The following is a 21133-nucleotide window of genomic DNA, read 5'->3' as shown; positions in this document are numbered from 1 at the left end:
TATGATAATTTTTAATATTTTAGCTTACCAATTAATGATATTTCATATACTGGCCCCCCTTTGACCCTAGTGAAGCTCCGCCATTGCTCTAAACTATAAACATGCATCATGCATGCGTGGACAAAATGTAGAGTGGACGCCACATTAACCTGGGCCGGATCTCCATTGTCTTCCCCATGTACGTAGCCCGCTCATTGGACCGTGTGAGCCTCGGAGGTATATTCTTCATTGCGAAGGACAACTCGCTTCTCCATGTCTAGCAGCGCCGCTCATCAGAGTGGCACCGCCGGGATGGCACAGTACATCAGGATCATGCGGTCCTTATGGTTGCTAGTGAGTTGAGGGTCGACCTTGTAGATGCCCTAGCTTCCAAACAATACAAATATTTATTATATTAAAATGTTATTACGGATACAAAGTTTTCAGGGAGGAAAATCAGCCACAAGCGGCGTCCCACTGAAAGTGAAGTCGCAATCTTGGCTAGCCTATGCGGCTCCCCATTTGGCGACCCTTTTTGCCTTGAGCCTGGGCCTAGTGTTAGGTAGTTTTTATGAAACTCTTCAAAGCGGATTGAGAAGATTTCTTTGATTGCAAGAAGTTTATAGAACTTTGTTATTGAGCTCTACGCTCTGCGAGCTAGTACATCTCATTGCAACAAGAAATGACAGAAAGTGCAAGCAAGCTGCATAATATGGAGGGACAGGCAGAGCAAGCAAGCCATATAAAAGAACCGAGACTGGAGCCACCAGCAACATCTGGTGGAGCCTTCGCTGGCAACCTCATGTAGAGCCTTCATCGCCGTCATCGTGGAAGTCGTAGAGAGGAGCCATCGCCAGCGAAGGCAACATGTTCTTCATGCTGAACCATTCAGCTTGGCGCTGGTGGATGGCCTTGAACAGCCAGATGGCCTTGAGCAGGCGGCTGGCATGCTGAGTACGTCCCCGCTGATCGACTCAATTCATCGAGTGTATGTACGTGCCGCATTTGCATTCCGGTTGTCCATCGAAGCCCACCAAACTCTCCCAACTTCACACTATTTTCAGGGTTGGGGGCAATGCACCCCCCCCCCCCCCCCCCCCACAACCCAAGTGCATGTACGTGTCGACGAGGTTAAATATATGTCCCATTTTTTCACTTGTTTTTATCTTGTGATGGTGCATCAAATGGTGAATGCCTGTTTTCAACGGAATTCGGCCATAGAACCAGCCCCGAAGAACCTACGCTCGCGTACGTACTTGGTTCCACACGTGCAATTCCTCTTGACCAAAATTGCCAGTTTTGGCAGTTGGTCCTATACACGCGTTGCATTTGTCATTTCAGCTGATCGACTCGTCCACCAACTTGATCCAAATTACATGGCTTAATTTGTTTAACCATGTCTCCTCTTAGGCTGGAGCGCCCATCCAAATATTTGCTAGGTGAATTAGGGCATCTTCAACGCTGACCCGCAAATTTACTCCGGTATTCGTCCGTGGACGGAGGGGAGCAGTCCGCTGACACGGATGCAAGTTTTGGCATCCAATTCTGCCCGCATACATTTCAAACCACTATTTGAACTAAACAAACAAAATTCATGCAAACACGGCGGATTGCATATAAACCAAACAAAATCCATTACCTTTTTGGACAATTTTTAACTAAAAACTACACCGGACTAAGGTAAAACTAGTGTAAAACCGGCGCTGGCAGATATCCATTCCCACGACACGGATACCCTTGCCTAGTCTACATATCGAAGCTTTAGGTTATCCTTTAATTTGGACATGCCCTTGGAGGCTGTATCTAAATTTCATAATTTGGACTCATGCATACATGTGATTGGGCTGGTGTTTTTTAGTTTTTTGCCTGCGACCGGCCGGATAGAGGTACGCAGGTCGGCAGGGTGACCGGCCGGCTCTACGTCCGACATTTGACCAGGATACATGCGTGCATGGCTGGCCGTCTGACGTTGGGGCATTCGCTTGCACGCACAGATGCCGCCGTCAAACATGAAACGTACTCTTTTTGTTTCGATTTACTCGTCGTGGTTTTAATACAAATTTGACCTAAAATCACGACAAGTAAACCGGTTTACTCGTGGTGGTTTTAGGTCAAATTTGTACTAAAACCAGGACGAGTCAAGCGCGACCACTCATTTTCGCATGCGCGCGCGCGGGCGTACGAGGTGACGTGACACCAAACCAAAGCACGAAGCCATCCAAAAGGGTTGGTGAACATGCGTACAGTACGTGCCCAAAAATGGGTTGACGACAAGCTTATGTACGCGGCGTAGCAGGGCGGGGGTTGGGTGGGGCGGGAGGCAGGGATTCCTCCATACGCACGCGGAGCATGTTCCTTTTATCAACAATTTGCGTGGGGAACCGAGCGAGCGAGCGCTGGGCGATCCGTCGACAGCGGACAGGGATGTCAGTCGTGGCGCGGCAGTATCTCATCTAGCATCCTGTGACCACGGGCACGGATGCAAAAATGACAGCGATACAATTGCAGACGAGCGAGCGAGCATGCGCGTATGTATGCACGTTTGGGCTACCTTTGGATTTTCCTTTCTTTTTCCATATAAAGGATCCACGCGACCAACCAGTTCCCCCTGACTGACGAAAGCTGCCGCTAGTAGGAGTATTTGTATGTAGGCTTGCGACGGTGGAGGCCGGGGTGACGACGACGTGACGACGGTGGCCTCCCCTCCCGGCAACAGTAGCAGTAGGGTACATGCGCAGGTGCATGCGATGCGAGGGGCCAAACCAAAAGCCAAACCCTGCATTGCACTGCACTGCATAGTGTACAGAAAGAAAGAAAGAAATTCCTTTCCCTTCCCCAGCACCGGACATAGCCGGCCAAAACCAAACGGGAGCAAAGATCAAACGGGAGCTCCATCGTCCTCCTCTCTCTGCCCGCCGGGCTTTTCCCTTTCCTCCACGCGCGTGCTCTGCCTCTAGTCCGCGAGAGATCACAAAACCCACCCGCTTCATAAAACACTGGAATGCTGGGGCCTTGCTGATCAACTCAATCCACACTAGTTAGCTGTAATTCGCATAACATAATCCTTAAAAGCTAAAATTAAAAAACAAATGAAAATGGTATCTGGTGAACGGTCGGCACCAACTTTTTTTTTCCAAGCAAACCATTTCCCTGCATTCGATCCCATGGCACGGATCTCGGCCCAAGTCGGATTTTTTAAGTCGTTCGCTCTGACCAGCTTCCTGGCAAATGGCCCCTTTTCATTCTCTACACAAAAGATATGACGGGTTGCACAGGGACATGGATCGTCTGACGTACTGCAGCGTGCGGTTCGGTCACTGACATGTGGGCCCGTCTGCCGGATGGCCCACATGTCGGTGACCCAACTGCACCCTGCAGCACGTCAGGGGAGTTGAGTCCGGTGCACAGGGGAGGAGCCAAACTCGTGACCTCCGATAGGATGGCACGCACGCTTACCACTTGGACCGGTACGTAACCGGGTCCGAACACGTGTGCTTAAACTTTTTATATTTTTTTGAAGCTAGGATGTTTCGAAGTTGATTTTCTTCACATTGAAATTTTGGCCGGAAAAAGAAAGAATAAAAATCCCTAGTTTTTCAGCCTTGTCCCAATACAAATCCGAAAAGTTGCCATGTGTTTTAGAGAATGCATTTTTTAAACTTGCCATGTTTTTAAAGGAGATTTTTTCTACACTAGCCATATTATAGGTACCATGGAAATTTCATTTAGTTAGATCAATACATGTTTTCAATTAGTCCTTGGCATTTTTTTATTAATTACACCATGGTAGTTCTTTTGTTGGTTCCATGGAAATTTAACCATTTTAGACCATGGTAGTTTTTTTTAAAAAAATTACCATGTTTTTTAGAGGAGAATTTCTTTTAAACTTGCCTTGTGCAATTTTATTATAGGTAGCATGGCAATCTTATTTTTTAGACCATGGCATTTTGTCAACTGGTCCTTGAAATTTTATTAGTAGTTACAATATGGTAGTTCTTTTGTAGTACCATGGAAATTTTATTACTTTTATGCCATGGTAGGTTTTTTTGTAGGTAGCACGTCAATTTCATTATTTTGACCTTGGCATTTTCATTATTTATACCATGGCAATTTTATTAATTAGACCATGAAAATTTTATTCAGCTAGTCCATGTGTTTTATTACTTACACCATGACAATTTTCTTAACTAGACCATGAAATTTTTTAGTTAGACCATGACAAATTACTTATTTACACCATGATAGTTCTCGTTACTTCATTACCGGTGATTTTATTGAGCTTACCTAGATAACCCATTATTTTGCATGCATTTTACATGGAAAATTATATGCGCTAGCCCGGGCCCGCGGAAGCGGCTACCCAAGTCGGAGGCTCGAGGCTTGAGGCAGCTAGCTCGGGCTGGATCTAGCCGCTCCATTTGCAGCTCGGCCTTGAGGAGTCCGAGAAAAGAACAAATACAAAATCATGCTCCCTCCATTCTTTTAGACCGATGCATCTGCCAACCCACCAGAGTTCAAGTTCTAGACTTGCCATTGTTGCTCCCATTTTTTTGGATTTATTCCATGCCTTTTCGCGGTGTGTGTTTAGTGATAGGAGATGTTTCCGTCGACTATGAAGACGTCTGTGGCGACTTCGTCAATCTCAAGATGATATGCCGGCTCACGAAGATGCTCATAGAGGTATATTGTGCGGGCGTGCGTTCATAAGGTGAGTATATGTGCGTCTGTATGAGCGTGTACGTCTGTACTGTGTTTAGGAAAAAAACAATGCATATGTACCACATTCCAATTCAAAGCACACATTTAGAAGAATAGGTATATGCCCGTGCGTTGCACCGGGAGTTGAAATTCTTTTTTTGACGCGACAGGGGAGCATACGGGCACACATCATGATGTCAATAAAATAACAAAAAGGAGTAGTTATGAAGCATAGAACTTCTGACAACTTTGTCCTGAGATATACTAAAGCCAAAGAATATCACAGAGGGAAATCAAATTATCTGAACGACATGATGTTATTTCCCAAAAGAAGTTAGCTTTACATTTAAAATTTATAATTTCCAATTGGTCCTCTTTATATGTAAATAAAAAGGTGGGAGTCAATATTACAATACACTTACCAAACATGTTTCTCTACGAAGAATTATCACCAAGAATCACCTGCCAATAATAAAGCTGAGAGCAAATATGCAAAATAACAAATTGTTAACAATACCTTCAATAATATAAATCTCACTGTTCTTGCACACCCTTGAGAGCATACCATTTTTTCCCTTCAGACTATACTCTCGTCTATGAACAGAAAAAGGAAAACCATAGAAACTAAATTCAAGTCTACAGAATAACACAAATCATCATTAACAGTTTAGTAATATATAATTACCATTTTTTTGCACACCATGTGAATGGAGACACACCATACCATCCTTGTTACCTTCTGACTGCACTTCTATTTGTGAGAATTCCAGTAAGTAGATGGCAATTTAGAAAAGGAGCTCTCACTTAACACTTTGTAAAGCGCATGTAGAAGCTGATCCGCCTGTTGCTAATGCGTGAATGCAAGGAGCTCACCTCGGCGGGTGCGACGGACATGGCGAACGGAGCGCGGAGGCAACGGCGGCCGTGGCGCAACGTCACCAGGAGGACGGCCTTGAGGTGCTTTACACCAGTGAGCCCGTCCCGGCTGCCGGCGTTTCACCGACGTATACATGTTCTCTTCCACAACTGATGAACGTGCCCACAAAGGATCGGCCAGAGAGAGAAGAAAGAGATATATGCACACAAATGATTGGCCAGAAATAGAAGAAAGAGATATATGCAGGATCGGTCAGAGATAGAAGAAAGAGATATATGCAGCGGCCTAGAGATTCATTTTCACTGGCGCCGGGTAAAACATGGTGATAGAAGAAAGGAAGTGATTGAAAGAAGGAAGGAGATTGATCACCGTTTGATTGAAAGAAGGGAGGAGATTGATCACGTCATGAATGAATTGATTGCCATGCATGAATTGACTGCGTTTGGGTCGATTGCGCTTGGGTACCATATGTGATTATTTGTTTACCAAAGATAGAAGAGGGAGAAAAGAAAATCGGTAGGAAGAAAACCGGTGGGGAGAAAACCGGTGGAGGGAGAAAAGAAAATCGCTGGAGGGGAGGGGGACTCGTACGACAGAGTTGGACGAAGAGGGAAACGCAAGAGGGAAAACAAAACACTCCGTTTCTTCTAGGTAAGTAGTAGAGATTAGACGTACTTGGGGCGGCAATAAAATGGCCGTGCACGTTGCTAGTACGACTTGGTACTTCCTTCGGACTCTTTACTCCGCGTACTCGATCTGCGTCAAATCTAATTTGACCAATTTTATATTAAAAAGAATATCAACCATTTACAATACCAAATGTCTATAACATGAAACTACATTTCATAATGAATATCAATACTGATTTGGTATCGTGACTGTCGGTTGTTTTTTCTATGAATTCGGTATAATCAAAGATACTCTGACTTCGGACAAAACTTATACGCAGACCGGAAAGACGAGAGGGAGTACGTAGGTGTGTCTTGATGATTGTGCAATCAATCAAGCCAATCACTGTCCTGCCGCCGCCGGTTTCCTTGGGTTTTTACCTTTGTTTCCCCCTCTTTCGCTTTGGTGAAAAGTCTCAAATCATCCCCCCCACCTCCCCCCTTTCACCCGGCCCCCAGTCCAGTCGTCTCCGCTCCGGTAACTCCACCACCCTCCCCGTCCCCGGTCCTCTCCCCGGTTGCCATTGGCGAGGCCGAGGTGGCTTGGCTTGGCTGGCGTCAAAGCCCATTTCTTTAAGCAGCCGGGCTCCCTTCCCTCCTCGCACGACGGACCCCCCACCACACCACTCCTCCTCCACCACCACCGCCAGCACCTCCCCCTCCCCCCTGCCGTCGCCGCCGCCACCTACCCTCCGCCGGCGGGAACCGACCGAGGAGAGGAGGACCCCATGAGAGCCCGACGCGGAGCCGGAGAAGCCCCATGACGCCCGTCCCCGCCGAATGGCAGATCCCGTCGTCGACATCGACAAGGTCCGTCCGTCCGTCCGCCGCCCTCCCCTCCCCCCACTTCTCTCCCTTTTATGTGCTGCGCTTCCGCTTGCCTGCAAAGTTACTGCCAACGTCGGTCGGAGGGTGGGGAGGAGCGAGCTCCATTGCTGGGATTTTGTTGGTGGAAATGCCAGCCCCCACCGGAACAGCAGTACTAGTTCCATACCAACGATGACGCCGTGGGTGGGGGAGTATGGGCAGCCATGCCTTTGCTTGCATCTGGATTCAGTCAATAGGGGCTGGGGATCCCAGCCGAGCGAGTTTTATCATTTCAGGTCGGGCGCCAGAGCAGGGGAGTGCGTGTGATTCCGTCCTGCTCTGTAAATTCTTCTCTGCCATTGCATTTTCAGGCAGCAGTCCGGGGGTGCCCTCTTCTAATAATCCCGTCTCTGAACATGAACACCGCCCTAGTTCTTCAGGCAGGGTTAAAAATCTTCTGAAAGCATATGGAAGTAGTTGAACATCCATTGCTGAAAAACTTATAATAATTAATACTAGTATGTCAATGTTGCTCTCTGTTTCTGTTAGTAGTAGTAGTACTCCCAATGTTAGGAGCAGAGCAGTTCTGCTATCTGGTCTGTTAACACCTCCCAATGTGGCAATGTTACCTTACCACTGTTAATAGTAGGCTGCTTGTGTTCTACACCTCTGTTGGTCACGAAAACATTCTTGCTATTTTTACCTCCCCTTCTGCACATACATATATTCTCAGTAACTGGTTCATGAGGGTGGCAAAGCATGCTATACATTGTCTTCATCTGTAGCAGTGCTTCCCCATGTGACAGCATAGGTATAACAATACAGTGAATAAAACAGAGCTACAGACAAGCATTTCCCATTTGTTAGTTTTGTTTTGAGGGAAATGGACAAAAGAACACATGGAACTTTCCCATTGCATTGGTCTTATCAAACTTTGGACTGCGAAGTGCGAATTATTCATCCCTAGGAATTTTTCTGAAGCCCCATGGATCTTTTTCTTTTTTAAAGTTTTACCTATGCTATGCTATTGCTATGCACCAATTACTGTACCTAACAGTTCTGTTGTTCATCCTTGTCGGTCGATCTGGCAGGCGCTTATCGCTTTGAAGAAAGGCACCCAGCTGCTTAAGTATGGGCGCAAAGGGAAGCCAAAGTTTACTCCCTTCAGGCTGTCAACTGTAAGTTCATTTCTGCAGATGCTGCAGAAGTTCTGTTTCTCTTTCTCTGTTTGAATTTTATGGCTTGAACTAGATTTGTCATGGTCTCGGATGGCCTTCCTTTCACGTTTGGTTCATGGAACTGGAGCACAAATGCCTTAAAAACGCCAACCATTGGAAAATTTGCGTCACAAGAACTGAGAACAACATAAATTCAGTTTGCAGTTATTATATGTACCTGATTGATTTGTTCTCTATGCTGCACAGGATGAATCGACTCTTATTTGGGTCTCAAGCAACCAAGAGAAAAGTTTAAAACTAGCTTCTGTGTCCAGAGTTCTCTCAGGACAAAGAACTGTAAGACATTCTGAACAGTATGGTCATATTATACTTTCAAAGTCTTTTTGCTGTCCCAACACCTGTTGTTCTTTTCAGCTGGTTTTTCAACGTTTTCTGCTCCCCGAGAAGGACCATTTATCCTTCTCTCTCGTATATAAAGATGGCAAGCGATCACTCGATCTGGTATTGTGATGAAAACCAGTCTGACCTACTCTTTCTCTTCCATTTCTGAATAAATGTCACCTAACTAATTTTGATCTTGTTTCCTAGATCTGCAAGGATAAGGTTGAAACACAGGTGTGGTTTACATGCCTCAGTGCATTGGTATCTCCAGGCAAGCACAGATCCCAACCCCAACACACGGACGAAATGCGCAGTAGTGCCCTTTCTTTTGATGTAAGTTCTCTGCTTCGACATAGCTCATTTTTACGCATGTTCTCTTATTTCATTACTAAGCACTGTTTATATTAATTAACATTGCTTGAGTGATGATTTCATATCATTCGAGGTGCTGCTATCTTTTCAAGCAAAAGTATCAGATTTTGTTTTGCATCTGATTCAGTTCTATTATAACTAGTTCCTTCTCCATGATTGACTATTGGTCTGGTATCAACCTTTTATGTCTAGTATATTTATGTTGACTATTGTCCACAATTTCCCACACGCAGTTCATATACTAACATGTAGTTTGACATGGGAGAATTAGCATAACGTCTAAAAGTACCTCATAACAGCAACAGCACAATTCTGATGATTCTGCCAATGTTGCTTGCTTGCTCTATTGCCACTTTTTGTTTGATGCTATTTTGGCTGCGAGTAGCATAATTGTACCTATGCTAGTCCATTATCAAAATTGCTCTTGTGTGATATGCGAAACCATGAACTCGTTCTTTATCTGCTTTCAAGTGCATTGTCCAGCTGCCAGTCCTGTACAAAATAGATGAACCAGACCTTTACAATATGATATGCTGGCCTTCTGTTTCAGTGTGGCAGAGAAAGTAGCCTAAGCAGTAGCTCCACATTTACCACTGATTCCCTCGAGAACAAGTTGAGCTCAGCAAATTCCAAGGACCGTTCTTCTGGAGAATATGCATATTCAGAAAGAACAGATGTGTCAGATATGCAAGTGAAAAGTGTGTCTTCATCAGACATTCGAGTCAGTGTCTCCAGTGCTCTCAGCACATCCAGCCATGGTTCTGGCGGCGAGGATTCTGAATCGTTTGGGGATGTTTATGTCTGGGGAGAAGTCATGTGCGACACTGCTTCAGTATCAGGGTCTGATGGAAACACACTCTCCCCTGGTGCAACCACTGATATCCTTGTACCGAAGCCCCTGGAGTCAAATGTAATGCTTGATGTCAGTTATGTGGCTTGTGGTGTGAAGCATGCTGCACTAATTACAAGACAGGCAGAGGTATTTACATGGGGAGAAGAGTGCAGTGGGCGGCTTGGTCATGGGACTGGTACAAGCATTTTCCAGCCACGTCTACTCGAGTCACTGTCAACCTGCAACGTCGAAATAATGGCTTGTGGCGAGTTCCATACTTGTGCTGTTACAGCAACAGGTGATCTTTACACCTGGGGTGATGGTACCCACAATGCAGGACTCCTTGGCCATGGTAGTACCGTGAGTCACTGGATACCCAAAAGGGTTTCAGGTCCTTTGGAAGGCCTTCAGGTGTCGACTGTCTCTTGCGGAACATGGCATACAGCTTTGATAACCACTTCTGGACTGCTGTACACATTTGGCGATGGCACATTTGGAGCCCTAGGTCATGGGAATCGGGAAACTATCTCGTATCCAAAGGAAGTGGAGTCTTTGAAGGGTTTGCGGACGATTTCTGTTTCATGCGGGGTGTGGCATAGTGCTGCTGTTGTTGAGGTTATCATGACACAGTCAAATGCTTCATCTGGAAAGCTATTTACATGGGGAGATGGAGACAAATATCGGTTAGGGCATGGTGACAGGGCTTCAAAACTCAAACCAACTTGTGTGTCTTCACTGATAGACTACAACTTCCATAAGTCGGCATGTGGCCATACTCTTACGATTGGGTTGACAACTTCAGGGCACATGTTTACCGTCGGGAGCTCTGTGTATGGACAGCTTGGCAATCCCAATAATGATGGAAGGTATGCACGCCTAGTTGAAGATAAGGTCGGCGGCGGTGGTGTTGTGGAGGTTGCTTGTGGATCTTATCATGTTGCAGTTTTGACAAATGCTGGTGAAGTTTACACATGGGGTAAGGGTGCAAATGGAAGACTGGGCCACGGCGATATTGCAGATCGCAAGGTACCTACACTTGTGGAGGCTTTAAGGGATAGGTCCGTAAAGCGCATTGCTTGTGGATCAGGCTTCACAGCTGCAATTTGTCAGCATAAATGGGTGTCAGGGATGGAGCAGTCTCAGTGCTCAGCATGCAGACAGCCATTCGGTTTCACTCGAAAGCGACACAACTGTTACCATTGTGGCCTGGTACACTGTCATTCATGCAGTTCAAAGAAGGCCCTAAGAGCGGCGTTGTCTCCTAATCCTGGAAAGCCATACCGTGTGTGCGATTCATGTCATATGAAGCTAAGTAAAGTCATGGATTCTGGTGTCAGCTATAGCAGGAACAATATACCTCGCGTACCAGGTGATACCAAGGCTGAGAGAATGGACACAAAGGCAAGCAGAGTTGCATCATCTACCAGTTCGGATATGATCAAGAGCTTGGACGTGAAGGCAGCAAAGCAGGCAAAAAGGTCTGATCATTCGCCGCAGTTCCCTGCAATTTTGCAGATGAATGACGTCCCGTTCATCGGATCAGGTGACCTGCACAATGCAGGTTTTACAGTAACAAACGGATACCCGAATGACCCCAGATATACGTCACAATTTTTAAGAATGCCGTACTTGAGTTCTCCGAGCTCGTTGTCTTCAGGAAGCCTTGAGAGTTTCAGAGATGCGAACGAACTTTTGAAGCAAGAGGTTCAAAAACTAAAAGAAGAGGTATGCCTGGTTCTATTCTTTTATTTATTTTTGGTAATAACTACAGAGAACAGGGGAAAAAGAGTCATTTTGCTTGCCTATGGTACAGGTTAATAGCTTGAGACAGCAACGTGAACTGCAAGACGCCGAGTTGAAGAAGTCGGAGGCAAAAGCCAGTGAGGCCGCGGCCCTTGCTGCTGAAGAGGCGTCCAAATCGAAGGCCGCAAAAGAGGTTATAAAATCACTAACGGCGCAGGTGATAATTCGAGGCTGCATGTTCTAGTGCCACTTTTGTCTCTTGTTTTCCTTGCACCATTTCACATTAGTGACCTGTGAAAACCATACAATGTAATAATCAACAGGTAAAAGAAATGGCTGAGAGGCTTCCTGCAGGAGACTCTGACGCGAAGCCGCCACGGGTCCCGTATCTACCTGCTGGTGGTGTAGTTTCTCCTGAAATTGGGAGAGAAGGCCAGAAGAGATACGAGCCAGTAGCCATTCATTATTCTCAGACACCGACTTCTGTCACGTCTGCTTGGTCTAATGGGCTCCCTCCCCAAGCCCATCAAATAGGTAAACCCGGTGATAACACGGTGCCTCCACACGAGAACATGTTCGAAAACTTCAACAAAAGCAGAGATTTTCCAGCCACACACCAGAGGACGAACAGTGGGATGGTGGGGTATCGTCCGAGATCAGAGGATTTTGACCGGCGGGAAGCAGAAAGGTTCCAGATAAACCTGCAAGACTGGAACACCAGAGGCTCCGGTTCACCCAGTAACCAGGTTGAGTCTGAGTGGATAGAGCAGTTTGAACCTGGGGTGTACCTGACACTGGTTACTCTTCATGATGGAACTAAAGAGCTGAAAAGGGTGCGGTTCAGGTAGGCGTTTCCATGATTAGAACCGATCCTTTGCATCACTGAATGAATAAGCCCATGTTCTGATATGCCATCGTTTGGAAGCTGTCTTTGAGTAACTTAACCTGTGACTGTTTTCTTCTGGCAGCCGGAGAAGGTTCGCGGAGCATCAAGCGGAGTCGTGGTGGAGCGACAACCACGAAAAGGTGTACGACAAGTACAACTTGCGGAAAACCGACCGGATCTCTTCAGTATTGACATCATAGTGTGTGCACCCATGTTTTGCTAGATGTTGAGACCGGCGGCGAACATAAGCCAGTGCAGCAAGCATGCTGAGTTCTTGCGTCGTGTCTGGGCGATCGGTCATACGTGCACGGCTCCTTGAGGCCATTCGTTGGCACGGCGCGCGTTGTACCTGTCTGGACTCTGCACTGGTGTTGTATAGAAGGAGCATGATCCATGCTGCGGTTGGCACATGGCATGGCAGGAGCAATGGTGTGTGTGGCGCCTTTGCTCTTGTGAGTAGCGAGTTATGACTATGATACTGCTATCTAGCCTGTATGTATATTCCTTGAGATTAAAGGGATGAGCCAAAGCTCTCCCAACCTGGTGTTGTCAACCGAATGTGAGCCCTGTAACCGCGCATCGTCGTGGAATTCGTTGCGGAGTAAGAGCCGCATGGACAAATGTATGTGATGCTGATGTACTAATAGTCAGTCTAGATATGATCTGCTAAGTTTGGAGAATCAACTTTTCCTTGTTTGAGTACGTGTTGTGTTGCATCTAAGATACAAATGAAGCAGCTTATATTTGCAGAGGCTTTGGTGACAGCAAGGTATTTTTTGTTGTGTAACTGGATGCGGATGACTGACTCTTTGCTTGCTGCTTTATTCATCTGTTCATTCCTTTCATGGTCTGGTCTTCAAGTTCTTTGTCCCCATAAAGCTTTGAGAATTTCAGTGACGGACGCGAATGGACTTTGGAAGCAAGAGGTTCAGAGTCCAAAAGAGCAGGCATGCTTGGTTCTATTTTGCTTTTGTAGTAACTAGATAGGACAGGGAAAATGGAGTCCTTGTGCTAGCCTATGGCTCAGGCAACACAAAAACTTGAGGAAAATGGAGTCCTAACCTAGGCGCTGCTGCTCTTCTTCCTTGGCGCTGTTGCTGCTCGCTCACCTGAGTCGCGCCGCTCATCCGCCACCTTCGCCGTTGTGCAGCACCAGCTCATTGCCAGCGTCTTCGTCATCTAACCCGATCACTTAATCTACTTCGACAACCGCGGTCAACATCGGCACCTTCTACCCCACGTCGACGACTCTCGCGGCAACAGTCGTTGAGTCCTCTGCTAACCCCCCTCGACATGGTGTGCAGCTCATGCAGGTTCCCGTCTACATATGCCTGGTGCTGACAACACCGACGCATGCCTTCGCCGGGTTCTTAGGACTGGTAAACCTGGAGCAGCGCATCATCAACATCGACTTTGTCTGTCTATGTATGCCCGGTGCTAGCAACACCGACGCATGCCTTCATCCACGATGTGTTCCCAGGCCTGGCAAACCTGGAGTGACGCATCGTGAACATCGACTTCGTCCGTCTACGCATGCCCAGCGCTGACAACACCAACGTGTGCCTTCGATCACGACGTGTCTGCGGGCTTGGCAAATTCGGTGCGATGCCTCGTCAACACCGTCTTCTTCCCGGCACACCACTACCCCGACACCACTGCTAAGCTAGTGATAAGCTAGATACTGATGAAGTGTGCGTGTGATCTGCTATGCTCGGATCAGAATTTACCTTTTCCTCCCGTGCACTAGAAGTCTGAAACCATGGGATCCAAGATTTCATAGATGGACAAATGACTCGTACACATGACATCACCAAGAGATTCTAAGAAGTTTGAATTTTTAGGAAGTTCTATCTCTCCAATCGTTAACCCAATCAACGATCCTCTTTCACCGTTAGCTTCCTCGAGGTGAGATCTTCGAAACTAGATCCTAAGTCAGCATGCTTCAATAACTTTTTTTCATCGATGGTTGAACACATTACATAGCTCTATCCAAATGTAGCCCGGGAAGCCTAGCAAAGAGTTGAATCTTTCTATCCTAGCTAAAGGTTTTGTGTTGTTGAGCGTGTCTAAGCATGAAAGCCCTGCCAAGCATCTCTCTCTCCCTGAAGAATTTCCTTCTGTGCCTCTTCTTTCCACATGTAAACTCCGCGCAGCTTGGGTGGAAAATCTGAAATTTGTCCGGGCAAAACGCACAGCTGCTTTTGAAACGACAGAGCGGCTTTTCTGTCAAACACAAAAATATACAGACAGAAAAAGGAGTTAGTATGCATGCATCCATGAGTGACGTTAATAATTTATAGAAATTTAACTAGGTTAGATTAGAATACCCAAGAGAGCGCATGTTTCAACGACTAGACGTCTGGTGCGGCGCTCAAAGCGTAGTTCGGCAAAGAAGTATTGTTGCTCCTCGTCGGTGGCGGCGTCCCTCCGGCGAGCCCAAAAGCCGACATGGTACCAGAAATCTTGCCTGAAACCGACGCATGCGGCCTTGGGTTCTTCCACGGGCTCCGCGGCAGGCTCGAACATAGCATCCTGCGGATATGCATCTCAAACATCAGACACACACATACTCCATATGTAAAATTTTATTGAGCCCAGCCTCCGGATTTTCACTGCACAATCGCAACGGAGATCCAAAAGGAAATCCGGACACACCCCCTCTGCCACTCTCAGTTTTTGTAACTACCATGCTAAAAGAGTAACTAAATAACCAAACCCATCGCCGTGATGATCTAAGAACAAGACAGTTGGATTGATTTGATGTCTTGTTGTGCTTACGAAATACTCAGCGAGCAAGGTGCATGTATATGGGACATGTACCACGTACCTTGTTCCTGGAGTTGTAATGGCCGAGGGCGAAGAGGGTGTATATGCGAGCATGGCTGGCGTCGCGACGCCTGTCACCATAAATAAACATCGATTGACCGACATGCATCAGCGCATGCACATTCAGTTGATCAGTTCGATCATACTGTACGTAGGATCCAGATTAACCGGAAGGAGGAGTGAGTAAACTACTCACTGTTTTGCCTGGCGGGCATGGGAACGGAAGCCGACAGCGGCGGCGTCAGCCTCGGCGTCGGCGGCCGGGGAAGAGAGCCAGGACCCCATCGTCGTTCGTCGTCCTCGATCGTCGATCAATCTCCCAACTGTCGGTCGATCACGGTCAGGCCAATCTCTATAGGATCTAGTGATGACGATATATATAGGCCGGATCGAATCGCTAGGGTATCCTCCTACTCCGAATCGAGCCGGAACATCGTAGTCCGTCTGTTCGCTGGCTTCTCGTGAAAACTACGGCCCAGCAAACTTTTTCGTCCGCTCGTTGGGGTTAATGTGTCACATAATTGGACTCCAAGCAAGTTAAATAAATAAATAAGAGTAAGTTATAAATGACATAGGCAAGTGCAGTAGAGGGGGATATGGAGCGATCATCACCGAGATAAAGCATAGATCATTCCAGTTTAATCGCAATTTTATTTTTGAAGGTAGAGAAGCAAATAGAGATGCATGTAGTTTAGCCAAGTTTTCACGTTACATCTGGCTTGGCGTTCCCCATGATTCTTTTTTATCCCACAACATGTGGTCTTTGAACAATAACGCTTGGTCTAACGCCTGAAGAAGAAAAGAAAAAACATAATCAACAATGAGTTATTGCCCGTGCGTTGCAACAGGAGAAAAAAAAACCACATACCCATGCTCTGTGCTTCACAATTGACTAAAAATATCGTACACGTGATGCTTATTTTGAGTTACCGACACCATACAATAAAAATGTGGTATGCTTCGTCCGACGACCAGGCATGCATACTTTTGTCGTGTGTGCTAACTGTGAAGTACTTGTCATGTAGATGTTCTAACTTTCTGTTCTATTGTGTACATCTTTTTTGCAACTGGGTTGAATCTTTAGTTCTTTTGTTTTGTTGATTGGCTTCACGTTGCTCTTTTAGTTTTTCCGGTTTTTCTTCATGGCCATCCATGCCTAACGCTCTCTATCTCGTTTACTTCTTTGTTCCCTAGCATTCATGACTGGAGATTGCAACCCAAATTGCTTGCCTTCATGAGAGTTTTCTATGATTTACTCCCTCCATTCCAAAATATAAGTATTTGTAGAGATTCCACTATAGACAACATACAGAGCAAAATGAGTGAATGTATACTCTAAAAGGCGTCTATATACATGTGAATGTAGTCTCTATAGTGGAATTTTTAAAAAGACTTATATTTAGGAACGGAGGGAGTAGAAATCTATTGTCGATTAAACAAAGAAATAGATTAGATTCTGCATCATAAATAGAGCATACATAGCTACTCATAAATTAATCTCATGAGCCTGCAGATAAGCATCAAATATGTGTTGTTTGTACAGTAATGTTTTACTTCTTCCCGGCAACCCCTTCTTAAATTGTGCAACTATTTTGGCTGCCAGTTTAAGTTTATATTAGCCAACTATGATATTCTATCTAAATCCTTTTAGGTGATTATCACTACGTAAAGTTATTGTTATCCTATATAGAATTATTAATGTCTTCAAATCATGATAGTAGGGTATAACAACTTCTGTAATTACCTTTGTTTAATAAAGTAAGCTAGCTCACCAAAGTAGGTTACTTTTGTTTACTATATTTTTTTGTTTAAATAATAATATTTTTGTACTATGGTATCCCTAAATATGGTTTCCGATAAGCATGGGTGAGTTAATTAATGATGACGTCTGTATTGCTAGCGTCCTACAATTTAGGAACCAAAAAAATGTTAGGATGTTGTAGATCAAATCATCGTTGCCTAGTGAAAAAAGCATACCACATCGGCAGATTAATTATTGTACTACCATCAAACAATATTTTTTTATGCATGTAACACTTTCAAAGTAATTTTACCTTGATACAATTGTTGGTTTTCCTCCATAGCATTAATGTTTGGGCCCGAAGTATGTATAAGGTGGTTGCCAAGTCCCTCCATACCAACATGTCCATCTTTAAGGATGTCAGGCATGGATTCCTTTTTCTGATCCCGAACGATAGCTTCATTGAGATCAACTAAAGCCTATATTGGCATGACACGTCAATGTCGTTTTGACGTCAATGGCTTATTATGCACTTGTATGAACCGGGATCAACTGGAGAAAATTTATTTTATATTTACTTTACTGAATGTGTAAGCACATATGTTTTCGTCGTGTGTGCCTTAACCTCTGTATATATGTTAGTCCAATATATTGTCTGATCCTTATTCATGTATGTATGGTGTTTGTTTATTTTCAGTTTTTGCGCCCTAGCAGCTAGTCAGAGTGAGGGACATACACATAGTCTAATTCATTTTTTTTGATATGAGTCAAATTCAACCTTAAAACAGAAAGGCAATGTGTGCGTGGTTCAGAGAACAAAGACGCACACACTAACACGCCCAAGTGATGGACTCGAAGATTTTTATCGGTGCATGAAGGATTCAAAGTCTTAATCTCGTAAAAAAAGTCCAAACTATTAAAAACAGAAACTGTGAACCTGCATGCACGCTAGTATAAAAAAAAACTGTCTAAAAAAAGATAGCCACACACGTCGGCTGGTCTAGAAGAAACCAGCAGCCGCATCGCTAGCGCTCCTCCACAGAATCTTATCTCCTCAGTTTTTCTTCGCTGCGCCAGTTATTCACATGCCGACCTCCCCTGGGACACGCCGCCGCTGCCGCTTGCACCCACCGCCGTGGCGCACGCCACCGAATCTCGCCGCTCCCCCGGATCCCTTCACCACCCCGGCCATGGGCGCTGGCTCCCCCGCCTAGAATCCCCGCTCCCCCGGCCATGGCGCGCGCTACACACCCGCGCAACCACCGGGAATCCCACGATGGGCTCCTCTGCAGAGGAGCTAGCTCCGCGCCGTGCGCTCCAGCACCGACGCTCGTGCCGTTCAATGGCGACGGCGGCCATGGCCATGCTCACTCATGCTCCAACGCCGGCCGTCCTCGCGCAAGTCCCTTTTCCTCTGTATCTTCAGATCCCATCCCACCACCCGAGCGCCTCCTCCTCGCGCCCTCGTCGACGATCTGCAGACTGCAGTAGCAGCAGCAGGACCCCCGCCGGTGAGCTACCTCCTCCCTCCTTCCTCCTCCCTCATCCCCTTCTACCACCGGTGTACTGCCTCTCCTCACACTCTCTCTTACCTCTCGAACAGGAAGCAGCAGCTCCACCGCACAACAACGGCGCTGCGGGTGTCACTCTCGAGCGCCAGTTCACGGTCCCAGCGCCCATCTACCTGTGCAGCGCGGCCGCTAACTTGGGCAGCTCGATGAGGAACGCCGGCGGCGCCCGGGTGCCCTCGTGGATGGCCAGGCTCAGCCGGCAGCGGCGGTGCCTGAAGAGCGTCACTTCCGGTGCGTGGTCCGCGAGGAGGGCCCTGCTGCCGCTGTGCTGCCCGAGCAGCGCGCCCATCATGAGCGCCAAGACGGCTCGCCCCATTCCTGGGCTCGGGCGGCGCGGACGCCCGCCGCGACGCATCACCCCTTCCTTGGCTCCTGCGGCGTGGACGCCGGCGGCAAGCGGCGACGCGTGCCCGGCGGTGGAGGGCGCAAATGGATAAGCGGAATCAGTTTAATTAAGTATCGCGGGGTAGATTTCTAACTAATTGAGGGTTTTGTTGCAAAAACGAAGCGCCGTCCATCATCGCCCCCGTTTGGCGCATCGATGGGAAATGGGTGCGGGCGCGGCTGCGGTGCGCGGCGCGTCGGCGGCGGGCGGCGGGCGGTGCGCAGTGAGGCTGGGCGGGGCGGGGCGGGGCAGGAGGTGGCGGCGGGATGGAGGTCGAGATGGGATCGGGGAGCAAGGGTCGTGCGGGCTGGGCTATTTTTTTTTCTCTTTTCTCCTCCATGTACCGGTTCGGGGCTGACTTATGTTGAGGACTGCGGGTTGAATTCTCCAAAACGGAGGGACTTTTCTGCAAAAAAGCACGACGTACGACCAGAAGCGATAGCTGGTTTATTAGTAGGTAAAGATAAAGATATCACTTCAGGTGAGATAGAGGTTCTCTCGAGCAACTAATCAACAAGTACTCCTTTGTGGGAGTCCCGCAAGGATCATTCTTGTTGACTATTTGGCTAAGAGTCCGTCACTTGGCATGCTCTCAGTCCTCGCCACGTGACGTATGCTAGGCGCTCCCTTGGGACTTTGTTTTTTACTATTTATTTGCCCGCGTTTTAGATGTTTTATCGGCTTTTCAGTTTTTGCCCAACTTTTTCTAGGTTTTGGAGAAAAAACTTGAAAAAAAAACTTTGCGCGAAAAATGTGTTTTTTTCCGTGAGAATTACATATTTGATTCGCGGAAAGGAAAAAAAAGTGTTTTTTTGCTTTCGCGGGAGCCACAGATTTGCTTCTCGTGGAGGTGCAGATTTTCTTTCGCGAGAGGTAAAAAGGAAAAAAAATACGTGCTTCCGGCGCGGTTTTTTTTTCTTTGTTTCCGTTTTTTTTTCATGAGAAAACTTTCTTTGAAATGTATTAACATGCGATTTAGTTTCCAAAATCTCGACACTAGAAATCCAATGGTAAAAATGGTTCAGGGTTTGAACACACGATTTAAGAGATAAAACATTTGTAATAAATAAATCCTAAAAAAAACTCATCTTGAGACAAAAGGCACACGTGCAGTGCACTGCTTCTTGCAACATGGAGAGGTGGGTGTGACATTTGAAAGAAGTACTTCCTAATTAGTGATTTCGGAGGTTCTCTCGCCTGAAGCTTTTTCCTGTTCCCTACAGTAACATGTCAGCCCATTTTTCATGTGTTGATCGCTTGCTCGATGTCACTCAGTTCGCTCTTTTGTGGCGGTTTTTTCTTTTTCACTTTGTTTTTTTTCTCTCTTCGGCTTTCTTTGTTTTTTCCATTGATTTTCTTCGGTACTTCTTTTTTTCTTTGTTATACTTTGATCTTTTTTGTTTCTTTACCGGTTTTCTTTTGGTTTACTTATTTTCTTCGTTGTACTTCTGTTTTCTCTGTTTGTTCATCGGATTTCTTTTGTATTTCTCTTATTATTTGTTATACTTTAGCTTTATTTTTTCCTTTACCTTTTTCTTTCTTTTCTTTTTTTTCCTTTTTTTTTCTTTCGTCTGTTCTTCTTTTTGTATATCTCTTGTTTTCATTGTTTTTTCTTATTTTTTTCTCATTTTTCCATTCATTTTTTGGTGGTTTTCTTTGGTTTTCCTTTTTTTCCTTGTGATTTCCTTTTCATTTTTCATTGATTTTCTCCGTTTTTTATTCTTTACATGAAAAAAATGTTGATCATGTATTTTCACAAAGTTAAACGTGTATAAAAATATTTCTGATCTATACAAAAAAGTACAACATGCATGAAATAAAAAGTAGACACTAAACGTGTATAAAATTTAATTCTGTATATTTTTTAAACATGTATAGAATTATGTTTGTGAAGGAGATGAAAAATGTTCAACACATGATCAACATTGTTTTGTATATGTTCTATATTTTTTTATACATGTTTAATTATTTTTAAATACACGACCAATATTCTTTTCATACACATTGTATATTTTCTGTATAAATTTTTATATGCATGGAAACTATTTTCCTATACACTTTGAACGTTTTTGAAATGTTTGATTAAAAAATTTCACATACTTGATTAACTTAACATTTTCACATACTTTTTGTGCATGGTAATACGTGTCCCATTCATAAAGTACAAATCACGTAAGGATCGACATGAC

At 45.6% G+C, this 21133-nt stretch overlaps 3 protein-coding genes across 4 annotated transcripts; 2 read left to right on the top strand and 1 right to left on the bottom strand.

Moving 5' to 3' along the window:
- The first annotated feature begins 6681 nt into the window (after positions 1 to 6681).
- Positions 6682 to 13101, top strand: LOC123047517 (PH, RCC1 and FYVE domains-containing protein 1). Its single transcript, XM_044471091.1, has 9 exons — positions 6682 to 7032; positions 8121 to 8207; positions 8454 to 8543; positions 8622 to 8708; positions 8796 to 8921; positions 9511 to 11517; positions 11606 to 11752; positions 11859 to 12379; positions 12504 to 13101. Exons 1-9 carry the CDS (start codon positions 7003 to 7005, stop codon positions 12619 to 12621), a joined length of 3213 nt encoding a protein of 1070 aa, XP_044327026.1. The 5' UTR covers positions 6682 to 7002; the 3' UTR covers positions 12622 to 13101.
- Positions 13102 to 14353: 1252 nt separating this feature from the next.
- LOC123042865 (uncharacterized) lies at positions 14354 to 15635 on the bottom strand. 2 transcript variants are annotated; one of them, XM_044465237.1, is made up of 4 exons: positions 15444 to 15635; positions 15249 to 15303; positions 14749 to 14953; positions 14354 to 14644 (listed from the first exon to the last, which is right to left on the bottom strand). In XM_044465237.1, exons 1-4 carry the CDS (start codon positions 15530 to 15532, stop codon positions 14457 to 14459), a joined length of 537 nt encoding a protein of 178 aa, XP_044321172.1. In that variant the 5' UTR covers positions 15533 to 15635; the 3' UTR covers positions 14354 to 14456. The 2 variants fall into 2 exon arrangements, with proteins under 2 accessions (XP_044321172.1, XP_044321171.1); XM_044465236.1 differs by having other exon boundaries at positions 15249 to 15318; positions 15444 to 15630.
- A 2327-nt stretch (positions 15636 to 17962) lies between these two features.
- Positions 17963 to 19045, top strand: LOC123042864 (uncharacterized). Its single transcript, XM_044465235.1, has 2 exons — positions 17963 to 18499; positions 18592 to 19045. The coding sequence occupies exons 1-2, from the start codon at positions 18362 to 18364 to the stop codon at positions 18994 to 18996; spliced, it is 543 nt and encodes a 180-aa protein (XP_044321170.1). The 5' UTR covers positions 17963 to 18361; the 3' UTR covers positions 18997 to 19045.
- Positions 19046 to 21133: the final 2088 nt, after the last annotated feature.

Source organism: Triticum aestivum, chromosome 2B (genome assembly GCF_018294505.1).
Source record: "Triticum aestivum cultivar Chinese Spring chromosome 2B, IWGSC CS RefSeq v2.1, whole genome shotgun sequence".
NCBI classification, from domain to species: Eukaryota; Viridiplantae; Streptophyta; class Magnoliopsida; order Poales; family Poaceae; genus Triticum; species Triticum aestivum.
Note: the sequence above shows the minus strand (reverse complement) of the source record. Positions and strands in the feature narration are given on the sequence as shown.

What these genes read in the sequence shown, in the direction of transcription:
- LOC123042864 (XM_044465235.1), top strand. Translation starts at nt 18,362, where the DNA reads ATGCTCCAACGCCGGCCGTCCTCGCGCAAGTCCCTTTTCCTCTGTATC. An exon ending in CAGCAGCAGGACCCCCGCCG is followed by an intron (nt 18,500 to 18,591) that starts GTGAGCTACCTC and finishes CCTCTCGAACAG; the next exon opens with GAAGCAGCAGCTCCACCGCA.
- LOC123047517 (XM_044471091.1), top strand. Translation starts at nt 7,003, where the DNA reads ATGGCAGATCCCGTCGTCGACATCGACAAG. An exon ending in CTCCCTTCAGGCTGTCAACT is followed by an intron (nt 8,208 to 8,453) that starts GTAAGTTCATTT and finishes TATGCTGCACAG; the next exon opens with GATGAATCGACTCTTATTTG. An exon ending in TTCTCTCAGGACAAAGAACT is followed by an intron (nt 8,544 to 8,621) that starts GTAAGACATTCT and finishes TGTTCTTTTCAG; the next exon opens with CTGGTTTTTCAACGTTTTCT.
- LOC123042865 (XM_044465236.1), bottom strand. Translation starts at nt 15,532, where the DNA reads ATGGGGTCCTGGCTCTCTTCCCCGGCCGCCGACGCCGAGGCTGACGCC. An exon ending in ATTACAACTCCAGGAACAAG is followed by an intron (nt 14,954 to 15,248) that starts GTACGTGGTACA and finishes GCATATCCGCAG; the next exon opens with GATGCTATGTTCGAGCCTGC. An exon ending in TGAAACATGCGCTCTCTTGG is followed by an intron (nt 14,645 to 14,748) that starts GTATTCTAATCT and finishes TGTGTTTGACAG; the next exon opens with AAAAGCCGCTCTGTCGTTTC.